The sequence below is a fragment of the Fringilla coelebs genome (assembly GCF_963513975.1).
Source record: "Fringilla coelebs genome assembly, chromosome: 1".
Classification (NCBI taxonomy): Eukaryota; Metazoa; Chordata; class Aves; order Passeriformes; family Fringillidae; genus Fringilla; species Fringilla coelebs.
In genome coordinates, this window is record NC_140028.1 from 23,361,126 (window position 1) to 23,374,830 (window position 13,705).

The 13,705-nt window shown below is 43.5% G+C and overlaps 1 protein-coding gene across 1 annotated transcript in view; it reads right to left on the reverse strand.

The window, feature by feature from the left end:
* The window catches only part of LAPTM4B (lysosomal protein transmembrane 4 beta), a 60,088-nt gene that overhangs the window by 36,004 nt on the left and 10,379 nt on the right, over positions 1-13,705 (reverse strand). The window contains exon 2 of the mRNA XM_084203256.1: positions 6,177-6,288. Coding sequence (XP_084059382.1) covers positions 6,177-6,288 — 112 coding nt within the window. The remainder of the gene's footprint in view (positions 1-6,176; positions 6,289-13,705) is intronic.

Sequence of the window (13,705 nt, forward strand, 5' to 3'; positions counted from 1 at the left end):
ATTCTACTGCTGATCAGCTTTCAATTAATTTTTCATTAGATTTAAGAAGTTCCTAAGCCATGAACAGTTGGAAGGAGATCCTGGGGGAAAAAAAATACATGTTTGGTCTTTTCATATGCACCTCCCTAGGTATCATTACAGACCACTGTCAGGAGATCAGAAGTGAATCTCTGAACTTGACCTTACAGTGAGTTTGGGAGTGCAGTGGAACATTGTGCCTATTTTCTGAGGTTAAGCCAGGGCACAGAGAGGACAGAGGACGTGGGGTATATGGGACATGGCTTTAGAGATCCCACCTCTGTTGGTCTCTGAGGTACTTGCTGCTCACATTGCTGTCACCAGGTTTCAACTGCCTGCCTTGGTGAGGTATGTGGAGGAGCTCTGAGATGCACAAAGACACCACAGTGTTCAGGCTGCTCACTGCCCTGACTCTGGAAGCATTCCAAGTGTAAAGATGGCATCATTTCATCACAGAGCTGCCACACCATCTAACCCCAGCACATGATGAGGAGCATCCCACAGCATGGACCAGCCCTCAACTCAGCTCCCTGCATGTATCAAAATCAGATTGTGGGTACATGCCCTGGAGCCTTCACCCAAGTCTCTGAAAGGATCTGGCAGCTGTGGACAGGTCTCACCTGCCACCACCAGGAAGCAGTGCAGGCTCAGCCAGGTGATGGCTGAGGAGGAAGGACAGGCACTAAATCTTGTCTATAATTATTTCCAGCCTACCATGTAGAGAACAAAAGAACCCAATCCTTGATCCTCCTGTGCCTGAGGGAGCACAAACTTTGCCCTAGATGGCACTAATCCAGATTTCTGCATGCAGAGAGGAACCTGAGACCTGTGAAGCTGGCGGAAAAATGGGCAAGAAGAGACTGCTGCTGGCAGGTGAGGACATGTCCAGGGCTGCTTGTGTTCTCTGGCTCCTTGGGCACTGCACCTACCAGCAGCAGGATTAGGACTTCAGAACCCAGGTCTGTCCTTTTCCAGAGCACTGCCTGTGCCCTAGGTTTCAGGATTCTTCTTCTCTCTCTCTTGCCCCCAAGGTTTGTCCTTGTGATTGCACAGGAACTCAAATGCCACGGAAAAAGTCCTGTGGCAGGCTATTTCCTAATTTAATGGATGAAATTTGAAGGCAAAAGTGCCCTTTCCTGGCACTTGGAGGAGCACATTCAAACCACTGTAGTCTGATGAGGCCCTGGAGCACAGATGTCCTTTCTCACAGCAGAATTTTTGTCTTATTGTCAAAAGAAGCAGGTCTCACCCAGAAGAGAGCCTGCACTCAGCAGTGAGTTTAGCTCATCCTGGCACTCCCTGCTGGCTTCCTCCAGCTCAGCTCATGGGTGCTACACAGTGCCATGGGGAGGCAGCTCATCATTCCAAAGGGAATGACATCCCAGTGCATCCCAAATTGCTCCTTTAAGGCACCTCCTTCTCCTCTTGGAATGTGTAGAGAATCCAGACAACCAGTGCAGTGTTTGAGCTGCATTACCTCAACCAGTCTCCAGGTTTTTAGGAGCTGTAAAGGTTGGGCTGTGCCTGTTGGAAGTGATCTAAATTCTGCCCTCAAGAGGAAGAAGTATCCACAAAATATACCTTTATTAATAAAAGGTACTGCAGCCTCTTAAGACACTTGTGGTTGTGTGGCCATTTACTCTGGCTGCCTACACACATCCTGTGAAATCAAAATGATTTTGAATAGACCAGGTGCAATTAAAGTAATGAAAGAAAAGTGAAAATGGCTGCTGTAGCCATTAACCTCAATTGAACCTCTTGTAAAAGAGCCTCATGGATCAATATTTTGATTCTGACCATCAGTTTGGAGGCACTGCTTATGTATTTGTTCTTGATCCCAACCACCCACTTCCTGCATCTGGGGGGAAGCTGCTGTCATGGTCATTTGCAGCAGATGCAGGAGCCACAGGTTCCACTTTGCTGTGACTGTGGCAGTACTGGTTCAGAGCCAGAGCCCAACAAACTGTGAAGAACTTGACATTGAAGATCTGCTCTGACACACTCCTGCTCCCTGTCTCCAGTGCCTCCCTAACTGTGCTCCACCATGCCAAGTCCTAGTTGGCTCAAGCTAGTTCTTTCTCATTTAAGGCTTCGTTGGGTTTTTTGAGCTGTGTCAGCTTCAATTAATCAGAGTGAAACTAGATATGCAGCACATTAAATGAGAAACAGACAGGGGTGTGTGATTTTTTCTCCAGCCACGCTGTGCTTGCTATGGCTAGAAGGTCTGCACTTGGACTGCTGAAGGGGTTATCCAGCCCATTTGTCCTAGATGGCTTTTTGAGTTTTCTCCTTGGGTTTAAAGAAAGCAGTTGAGTTTTTGAATTCTCATACCTTGCAGTGACACCCTATTTTCCTGCCTCTTTGGAGAGAAGATGCTGCTGGGGCTGGGCAGAGCTCCTGTCACGGGGTACTCGTGTGCACAGCAAGCTGCAGCTCAAGCTCCCTGAAATCCCCTCAGGAGTATTTCCTTGCCTTCCCCTCTCCCCATGGTGGGTGCTGCAGGGACAGGGAGGAGCAGCCAGCAAGGCCAGTCCCTGAGTGTGGAGTGATGAAGACCTCAAATCCTCATCGCCTGCCCCAGCCCTGGAGCTCATCCCTGCCCTCAGCTTTGAGAGCAGGGGCCAGAAAGCTGCTGAGCAGCAGCCTGCAGTCCTCAGGGAGCTTCTCCACTCTCCCAGCCTTATTTATCCCAGAGCCTCCTGACTGCCAGCTAAGGATTGCTCTCTCCTGCTTGTGCAAGCTCGGTGCCACTGCTGCCAGGCACCACGCAGCCCCTGGTCACACCTGCACAGCAGCAGCATTTTCTCCCTGGGAAAGAGGGGAGGGCAATGAGAAGGAAAGAGGATTCAGCACCTTTGAGCCCAGCACATTTCCTCTAGAGGGGAAGATGCTGCCCTGAATATCCTGTGCTGGGAGGGATCTAGCTTTTTGCCCTTCCCTGCATCTGGGACTAGTACTGCATAGGAGGTGTTGATGGACTGGCACAGGAATGTTACCCGCTCCACCACTTCCATTTATCCCCCAGCAGAAGTCCAAGCCTGTCTGTAGATTTCTTTATAAAGTTTTTCTATTTGAATTCATATTTTTAAGTCCTGGGTGCATGTCATATTCAGCAGAGAGACCCTCACATTATTGTCCCCTGTCCTGAGATGTCTGCCTGTCTTGTCTGCCCCATCCCAGGGCAGGGACACGGGCAGATTTTGACCTAAGCTGCTGATATGGGTGTCAAAGCTCCCCTCAGTTTCTGTAGGGCATGCAGAGGATTTCAATCCTTGCTGTCATGTGGCCTGTGAGGTATCACACACACATCTCTGACACTATGACAGCAGTAAATAAAACCAAGCAACACTCACTGCTTGTTTGGGCTGTTGACATGTCAGGATGATGATCTGTGTGTCTGAAGAAGCTGAGCAGAAGGCTCAGGCAAAACCCTCTGGGAAGTCAAAATGAATTATAGGGCTTTTCCATCTCCTGCTCTGAGATTATTAGTCTTTTAACAGCAACAGTATTGCATTGAGCAGCTCACATATTTCTAATTTTCCCTAGTCCAGCTCCTAAACTCCCTCAGGAAATAATAAAAAGAAAGATGAGACTAAATGGGCTCAGCTGAATATCCAGCACAGGAGGAAGCCCAGCATTTTACCAGGTTCTGAGAGCCACACAAACCACACACACTGGTGTGCACAGCAAGCTGCAGCTCGAGCAGCTCCTTCCCTCCAGTACCTCCCTCTGGTTAAGTCTTGGCAGACTTTCTTCCCCCTTGCTTCCTTTTCTAGAATAGAAGGGAAAATAAATAGCCTGGAGCTTTTTTCGAAGTGTTCAGGTAAATCCTTTCTCTGACTAATCAAACAGGTGCTTTGGAGCCTCTGGTAATGCCCTTGGAACCACAGTAAATCCTGGGATTAGAGCTGGGGTTGCACTGGTATTTCCAAGCAGTTTGCACTAGACTGGCTGTGCCTCTGCAGGTGGCAGGAATTTTTCCCACTGCTGGAACAGAAAATTGAGATTTCTCCATAAACCAGGCACAGCTAGAAATGAATCTGAATATGAATATTGGGGGAATCCTGGTTTCTTGGAAGTCAGGGGAAACCTGTCACTAACTTCATTTGACTACTGTGACATAGCTGATAAGTTTTTTTCCAGATGACGTTTTCAGATCTTTTATGAGGGATCCTCTTACAAGAGAGAGAGGAAGGGAGTGACAAATTTTACATGTGAACTCTGTGTCTGCATTTTTTTGTTGTTTGCTATTGATAGGAGCATCAACAGGAATGAGAATAATGACTTTTAGTGTTTGTGTCATTATTATTTGTCAGCAGAAGTACATATAGATAATAACTTTGGGAACTTCCTTAGCATAAAAAATTATCTATCTTCCTGTATTTCATACACGTGATTTCAGTGCATGCAGCTGACCTGAAAAACACTTCTTCAAAAAAGACAAAAGTAGGAAAAGAGAAGAGTATGTTGAGATTTCTCTGATGGTTTATTTCATAATAAAACATTACATTACATTTGAACAAATACAGTCGTGCTTAAAGAATAGAAAAAAGAAATTATCTCCTGCCAGCTATTTCCAGTAACCATAAAAGTCAGTAGCTTGACTCAACTGCCTTTACTCAGTAAGGCACCAAACCAGAGGGAGTCAAAGAATAAAAGGAGACATTAATTCAAGTGTTCATTGGTAATTTAACTGCCTGTGAAATGTTCCCTTTACCAAATGAAAATGAGGTTGCTTGGCCCATAAGCCATCCTTTCACAGTCTTGCAAGGTTCACTTCAGATAAAAATATACAGAAAATACAATTTTCAAGTGTAGATGGAAATCCCCAATGTACTTTATCTGACAGCTACTGCATTACAAAACAGAATTACAATTTGAAAGCCTTGGGCACTGGCAGGCCTCTGATGTCGGCTATATAAAACCACACTGACAGACAGTTATTACCAAGGTTAATCTCTGAGAATTAGGACAAGGCAGTCAGTTTTAATATGTCAGAATCAGCTAGGAGCCCATCTGTATCTACTATGGTCCTTACTTTCTTAAATCCAGTTATATAAAAAGATTTTTGGTCGGAAGTTGTAGGTGGGTTTTCAATGAAGACACAATAAAGTTGCAATCACCCCTCATCATTAATTCAGTGTAGACCCTCAAGGCATATTTGCATAAAGACCTTGTGGAAATAAGCATCCCTTAAATGATACCCAGCATCTCTGACACAACAATGGGCAATTTTTTCTCATGTGTGGGGCTATTGCTTCTCCTACAGACATTTTTATTGATTTCAGTAGGAATGAGGAAAGGACTTAGAACCTTTAGCTGTAGATGGGGGGATTCTGAGCAGAAAGACACCAGAGTGATTAGCAACAGACTTTGTTTCAGACTAGTATGAGAAATGTTGAATGTAACCATCTTGTGAGCAGAAATGAAAATAGACATTTTTATCAAAATCACATGGAAGGAAAACATTACTAGATATGAATTAAACAATTAAATCAACACACCACCAAATAATTTGGAAAAGTTATGGAACAAGGAAACATTCTGAAAGGATGGGAGGTTTTCTAGGAAACAACAAATGGCCTAGCTTAGCCTTCTCTGAAACCATATTGAAGATTTTCTATGATGCCTTTCAGTAAGAGAAGGAACTGCTCTGTGTTATTGCTGATATGCCTGTGACTGTACAGTTGATATTTGTATTTGCATCTACTCCAGCAGGTTTGTGCAAGTCATGCCACATGCACAGGGGTGCATGAATGCATCCAGCATGAAGGAACACACTCAGCTGCCTGAACAGCAGTGTGGGCTCTTGGGCATGGGCAGGCACTTGGGATATGGTGCTGCAAGGTGCAGACTCCACATTTCCCTCTGCCCTGCAAAATTCCCCTGGGGCTTTCAGCACCGTGCTCAGGGATACATCTCCCTGCCAAGCCAGGACACAGCAGGGCAGGTGGATTGATTACTAACAGGTAAGTGGCAGATAAGGTTACTACTAGGAAACAGCTTTGAACTGTGTCATAACACCTTTCACAATAAAAATGCATCTGCAAGATACAAAGGTGAAGCAATAATTAAAAGGACAGTAATTACTGAAGTGATAGGACAGTTACATAAATGCTGGAGCAATGAGTGCTAATAATTAGGGAATTTGTACTTACTGGCATCATCCATAAATTCAAATTCACCCCCTAATTCGGCACTAGTCAGGTGGTACTGGTCAGGATCAGTCAGGGCACTCAGCAGAATCAGCAAGACCACCGAATTTATGATCTACAGAGAGGAAAAAGGGAAAAGGATCAGTCTGTGAAAGTAATCCATGAAAAACCTCTGGGCAGGACATACCCACCATGCCTCACACCAGCTGATAGAGACTGTTTCCAGCTGTATAACTCTAGTACTTAACTAACACTGCAACTAATTTCCCTAAGTTGGTAAACAGGGCTTACTTCTTCCCTAAGTGGCAGCATGAAAATGAAACAAAATGTAGATTATTACTCTTTTCATTCCAACTCTCTTCCACACCAGGAAAGTTACACTGCTCTTTTAGGCTATAAAACATGTTAGCACATGTGCCAGTCCTTTTGAGATCATTACAAGTGGGTGCTGTGAGCAAGGACTATCAGCATGGCAGAACCAGAACTGGGGACAGACCCTGTAATGCTGAGATGACCACAGAGGAGCTCAGTGACTGGAAAGGGCTGTGTTCTCACAGGCCATGGGTGAGGTGTTGGTTCAGGTGAGCTGCTCAAGGAGGAAGCCTGGGGGCTGGGAGGAAGTGGCAATGTGAGCCCTGGGTCTGATGCTCACATTCCTCAGTCATGTGGCACAGATGGACGTTCACATCCACCAAGGCCTTGGCTATGAAATGCAGTAAGTGAATTAAATGCCCAGAATATCAAGTGATCCAGCAGAAGCGGATTGTCGAGTATCAGCTACGAACGGATTGGAGAGGTGGCCAAGAGCCGTATTTTAAAACAAATCTGAACAAAATGCTCATATTGCTTAGAAGTGAAGAGAGCTAATTGCAGAAAAGAAGATTGCTCAGCATGAAATAATGCAGCCAGGCTAAAAGCTTGTTCTACAGAACTAGGAAGATAATTGGTGAAGAAGAAAATGGAAAGAAGAAAGCTGAAAACAGTTCGCTCGGAAAGATGGATTTTATTGCTTTGCTTCTCACTTCAAAGTCATCCTAATCTGATCACAGGTTACTAACAGCAACAAGAAGGTGTAGGTGTAGCCCAGGTTATTTCAAGACATAACAGGCTAGAGAATTTCTCAGGTAAAATAAATCCTTTTTGATAGGTAAATTCCATCAAGTCCAGCTGATACCGGATCTGTTAGCAATCTTTGAAAACTGCTGAGAATAGATTGAGCTCACAAGACAAGAAAAGAGCAAGCACAGTTTATGCAATTTCAAAGCAGGAAGGTCATGTAATGAATTTCTAGATAGACTGGGAGAACAAAATAAGAACAGGTAATCAAGCAGTCTCCCCATTAACACTTCAAATCTGTATGGTGACAAGTAACAATCACCACGGGCTTGTCAAGGACAAACTGTAAGTAATTTATCTTATTTTCCTTCTCTGACAGAGCAAGAGGCCCTATGGATAGGGCAGAAGCAGTAGATAACATCTCTGCATCTCAACACACTTTTTGACATTATGAGATTCTCACAAATGAGCACAGAAAACCTGGTTTTGTTGAATGTGCGGGAAGGTGAATGCACTGCCAGCTGGATAACTGTACTGAAAGAACAGCTGTGACAGATTGAAGGATTCACAGCCAGCAAAGAAGATATATTGATTAGGGTTTTCCAGTATCATTGACAGACTTGCTATTTTAAGTCACCTGTAACCTCTACCTTTCTCTAACTTGCAGACAATGCCAAGTTGTGAGCACTTTGTGAAATAAGATTAAAATTTATCTTGACCAACTAGAGCAGAATTCAGAAAACAGCACCAAAAAGCACAGAGAAATATATTTGTGAAGAACTTCAGAAGAACATGAGGCAAGAATGCTGAGTAAGGGACACCTGCTCAGAAAGGAGTCTGAGCACAACTCAGGGGAATCCCATAAGCTCAGCTTTGCGGCTACATGGTGCTGGGCAGTGCTGCAGGAACCTGGGCATTAGATGCATAAACCATCCTCCCACTTGCCCTCCATGGGCCTCTGCAGAAAGGATTCAAAATCCTTCTAAAATGTACAAGGAAAAACCCCTGGGGAGGATCCTGCATCAGAACAGAGGTAGTCAGACATCTGGAATGTAGGACAGACAGGGAAAAAACAGGGATTGCTTAGCAAGGAAAAGGTAGGGGGAGGTGCTCTCAGTCTTTTATGAGCAGAAAGGTAGGGGGAAAGAATGAGGAAACAGATCCACTGGGTAAACAGATCTGAATTATAGCAAAAGAAAATTTAAGTTAGTGTGGTGAACAATAAGAAAAGAAGCAGATAGAGATTGTCTGGAGGGGGTTAGAGATTGTCATTACTGCATTTTGACACAGAATAGTTCTATAGCTTTGTGTGAGGAATGCTGTAGCATGATCTGTCTTGGCTTTCTCTTGGTTTTGAAGGCATCAGATGACTATCAAAATTCAAAGTTACATTCCATAAATCTAACTGGGTTTTAACTTTATGTATAATTCCATATCACAACCTAGTCCTTGTTTTATACTCCTTTGTGGAAAGCTAGGAGATATAAGCCAGTAATAAATATGTTACCTAAGAAGACCACTCAAAATGTCAGAGCATTCAGAAACCGTAAACGCATAGAGTGTTGCTATTTTAAAGACATATTTTTTGGGTAAAGATATAGCCACAAAAATTCATAAGATACTAACCTACATACTCTACTTTCTCCTTATGGATGCACCCTGATTCAGATTGTGTGATTGTCAGCATTGCCTTAAATTCTGTATAAGACATAGATTGTGTTTGTCTGACCTGAGGTCTGCTGCAGTCAGTAGGAATCTCTCTAATGCTCTTTAGTGCATTACTTTTCTGTTCTATCAGTTTGTTCTCTTGAGATCCTCATAATCATCTGAGCACTTTCCAGCTGTGCTGTCAGCAGTGCAAGTGAAATACACCACGTGATCGTTTGCTCCCTCTTCCTCCCAGAAATGTGTGCACAGTTGGGTGTATTGTGTTCATTAGGGTTTTCCTTTTGTTTGGAAAGTGATGTGACTGTTGAATTTTGAAAAATGCTTTAATGCATAAATTCTGTGTGTCTAAAAACTTCCTGATGTAATGTTTTCCAAGGACACACAATCAAGGACAAGAGCATAAATAATTTTTCCCTGTTGGTATATGCAGTTAGTATGAGAGTTGAAATCTCCATTCTAGGAAAAGCAAAAGAGATTCCTGTGCTTTTTTGATAGGGCCAAAATTTCCTTCAAGATGTTTTACACTTCTTCAGCAACAAATAGTGTAACAACCAATTAGCAATGCTTAGAAAGCATTTTAATTATGCAAAGTTGCAGGAAGCTGCTAAACCCTGTTCCTTCCCAGTGAGACACCCTGTCCTCCTTTCATGGATGGAGAAACTGAAACACATCCATGGCCATACAGCAGTGGGATTGGAGCAGGATGCTCTCCCTGGAATGGGGTGAAATAACTTGAACAGTGTCCTGTTTGCAAAGCTCTCAGTGGTAAACAAAGGAGGGGATTCATGCTGCCTTTGGTGCTGAACAATGGCTGAAGCCAAGTCCCACTCAATCCCCAAGTTAAACACTCTGATAGATGAAAATGTGGCAGCCCTGCTAAAATCCATGGATAAAGGAACAAACAAGTGCCACTGCTGATAGTTTATCTAAAGCTCTGAGCTGACACAGCTGGCCTGGAGACAGAATGGCTGACAGAGAATCACCCAGCTGCAAACCTGAACAGCAGGGTCTTCTACCACACCCCTTCCTGCAGTTCGTGTGTGGGGACTTCTCCCTTGAGTGGGGATGCCCTTCCAGGTCACCTTTCAAGGCTGAGTAAAAGAAACTGGCCCTTGGTCACTGATATGGGTGGGTAACATCGATCTTTTAATAATAATTAAATATCAATAATAATTTTTTTTGCTAGGTTTAATACAATTGTTTCAATATTGCTTCATGGTGTACTATAATAGTTGTTATATCTCCTATGCTGTGTAGTGAATAATTCTGGTTAGGATAGTTTTGTCCAATCATTATAATAATTTTAAAAAATCTATTTATTTATTTAAATATATCTGGTTTGCTGTCCTTCATCCTGTGGGACAAAGTTGTACAAAAGGTTCAATTATACCTACATAAGTTGTGAAAAGGTTCAGTTATACCTGTATAATCCTTTAGACCTAAACTGTTGACAAAGTCTGGAGTTAAGACTGGATCCAGCCATACCCAGACTCTGTGGGGAGTTTAAAAATCAAGGGGATCCTTTCTACACCCTGTGAGTCAACAGGAGGGTTTCTTTAATGAACTTCACATGAAGCTCCCACTCTGCCCACGAGAGGTGTTCAATAAGAATAAAATGCAAGACTTGGCGCTGTTAAGTCAGAACTGTGACCACTGGGTCCTACAGCTGATTGCAGCCCAGTGCTGCCAGGGGCTCAGGAGAGGAGCTCCAGGGACACTCACAGACCTTGTCTGACCTGCACAGCCCCAGCCTGGGCATCTCCACATCCCTGCCCACGGCCCAGGAGCCCACCCAGGTCAGCCAGGGGTCATCAGTCTGTGTCCCAGCGGTACAGAGTGGTTCAGTGTCCAGTCCCCAGTCGTGCTCCCTGCAGGACCCTGCAAAGGCATGTTCCAGTTGTGTCCCTGGTCCCAGCCCTCTTTGCTTTTGGTTGCCCCCCTGATTTATCCCCTGCCCTGCTGGGGCTGGTGGTGATCAGCCCCAATTCTGCTTCTGGGCTCAGTCCCTGCAGGATGGTGTTCAGTGCCCTAACAACACACTGGACAAAGAACCTACAGAAAGTCCTAAAAATGCCCAACTGTGCCCTTATTCTGATATGGAAATAAAATAATTATCTTTAAAAAATCCCAAAATCTTACTTCTCTGGCAGCCAGATGGAATAACATCCACTTTTTTAATCAATGAAAGGGAGGAAAATAACTGCTTTGGAGAGAGCACAGAATGTATGAAGCCAAGGGGAAAGAAGAAATATTACGGAAGAGACATCCAGATATTGGAGCAGCAACTGGAGTTCCTGCTGTGGGCTTATAAAACATGATTTCAGATTTGACTAGAAGACACTTTAAACAGCAACAGCTGTGTGAGGAAGGTGCATGCAGGCATGAGCAAGGCAGGCAGCAGGTGATGAGACTGGGACTGACCACCAGCCACCAATGCTGCTTTCACTATGATAAAGAACCAGCAGCTCAAGCACAACGTGAGGCAGTTCTGCTGGAGAGGATGTCCAGTGTTCAGGGTGCAAGGACACCCTGAACACTGGACATGTCTTCCACAGGCAGCATCCAGCAATTAGAAACTATAGAATGCATGAAAATTTCAGACTTCTACAGTCAGTAAGTCACCCTTTTCCCATGTCATTTGTTACAGAGGTCAGCAGTGAACTGCGGTGACCCACAGGAATAAAATGCACTGCAGCAACAGGTGATCAGAAAACAAGCATCACTATAATTTCAGACCTTTTGTAGAAGTGCAGCTGCATGGTATCCATCCCAGTTTATCTAAAATAAGATTAGTTCCAGTAGCTCCTAAGAGCATGCCATTAACACCAATCTGCTGGTGATTCCTAACTCAAGCAGACAGAGAAATGCCTTTGCCAGCAGCTCACATAAATGTCTGTAAACTCTGAAAGAATGGAGTTACAGTGGCTTGCCAGGAGTTACAATGGCTTTCAGTCAAGAGCCAAAATAAAATAGCTTTGTTAAAGGAGTTTAGAAGAGGAAATATTATGCTCACTTTAAATCAATACACTGCATTAAAAATACATTGGGGTTTCTATTGAAGACTACAGGTTCCCCTCTAACAAATATTCTACTACAGCTCTCCCAAGGCTTTCTAATGCAGTGAAGAGAGATACCTATATTCACAGGAAAAAAGAAGAGACCCCCTCCAGTTTTATTTCTATTGAGGTTTCAACATATAACTGAATCCATGCATGCAGCAGTCTGAGTGTTATGGGTGGTGAAAGATAATTGTACAGTTTTGATTCTGTGACTGCTTTCAGCCTCACTGAACTCAAGAGAGATCCACTTAAGCACCCCCTTTAAATCTCTGCTTTGGTGGAGAACTAACTCCCTGCCTGTGCCCCTTTTTACAGTCCAGAGCTGGTTTCATGACACTGGGAAGCCCTGTAATATGTAGGAACTGGCACACAGAGTTCTAGCATATTTTTAGTATCCCACAAAACTGGCATGGTTTAGTTTGTTGTCCTCTACAGAGATACTAAAGAAGCAAATTGCCAAGGACATTAATTTTAGCAGCAAGAAATCCTAAACATTTTTAGTAAAACTTAAGAAAATCTTAAGCAGAACCCCTGTACCCACTTCTCCGTTTGTCTCCAAGAAACTCAAGGCAATTTTCAGTCTGTTCTTTACAGAAATGATAGAAACAAAACATCAGACTTAAACTACTTTTGCTCCTTGAAACGAAACAAAAAAGTATTTTCTAGCACTTGGATATCTGAAGTCAGTATCACTATCAGAAAAAGTAAGAATGAATGGAATATGTCTATTTAAGAATCTCAATGTCTAATTCTCCCTATCTACCTTTCCCTTTTCACTAGGCATGTTTTTTTGCATATTTTCTTCATTTTTTCTTAAGGCATAGAAGATCTTAATAAAACCAAGAACACTTTTGTTCATCAAAAGGACAAAAGAACTCTACAAAGGAAAAAAAAAATCAGGTTCGAGATTTAACCAGCTCCTGGTAGATTTGCACTATCTGAGGCGCCTTTCCCAAACTTCTCTATTATTGCAGATAATGAATTAAGGTTTATTGCCCCATATAGGAAGAGTTTTCTGTCTGTTCTCTGTCTCCCTGTTAGGCAGTTTTGTGTTTGTTAGTGTTCGTTGGGGGCTTTTTCTGAACTCTCACTGGAGAAGAAACAAACAAGGAGGCAATTTTATCAATAAAGGTTTTTAGCTGAGTGCTGTGAAGAGCACTCAGCAAATAGCAAATAGCACATAAGGAACAAGAAACGAGATGTCCCTGCTGTGTACCCAGGTTTCTTGACAAGTCTCACAGCAGTGATTCAATCTCTTTCCCTCTGGGGGCTCAGGAGCTACATCTGAGCACACCAGAGCCACTGGTGTGAGCTTCAGGAGCGGAGGAGCAGGAGAACCCTGGCTGTCAGAGCAGGCACCTCTCTCTTTTTCCTGCTGTGTAAGATTTCTGCCTCATGATAATGAAAATGTTTCAGCTCTCCAGTGCCTGGGGACAAGGTGCAGTTGTGCCACTGATGCACAACTTAATGAGTGGTCCAAGTTAGAAACCCTCAACTATCTTTTCATCCAATGGAGCAAAACAGCCTGAACAGAAACAGAAAGAGGGACACTTGAACTTGGGTTAAAAGGGAATCCTTCACTCCTTTGACCAGTGAAGCTCATTATCAGGCATTATTACTGAAGCCAAAGGTTGAAAGAATTCAGAAAAGGATGAGCTGTTTATTAAAAGGAAATGCAAAAGTTTAGTCATATCACAAAAGATCTGAAAAACAAAATATAAGTCTTCCTGCTTCAGGTGACTGACTGCC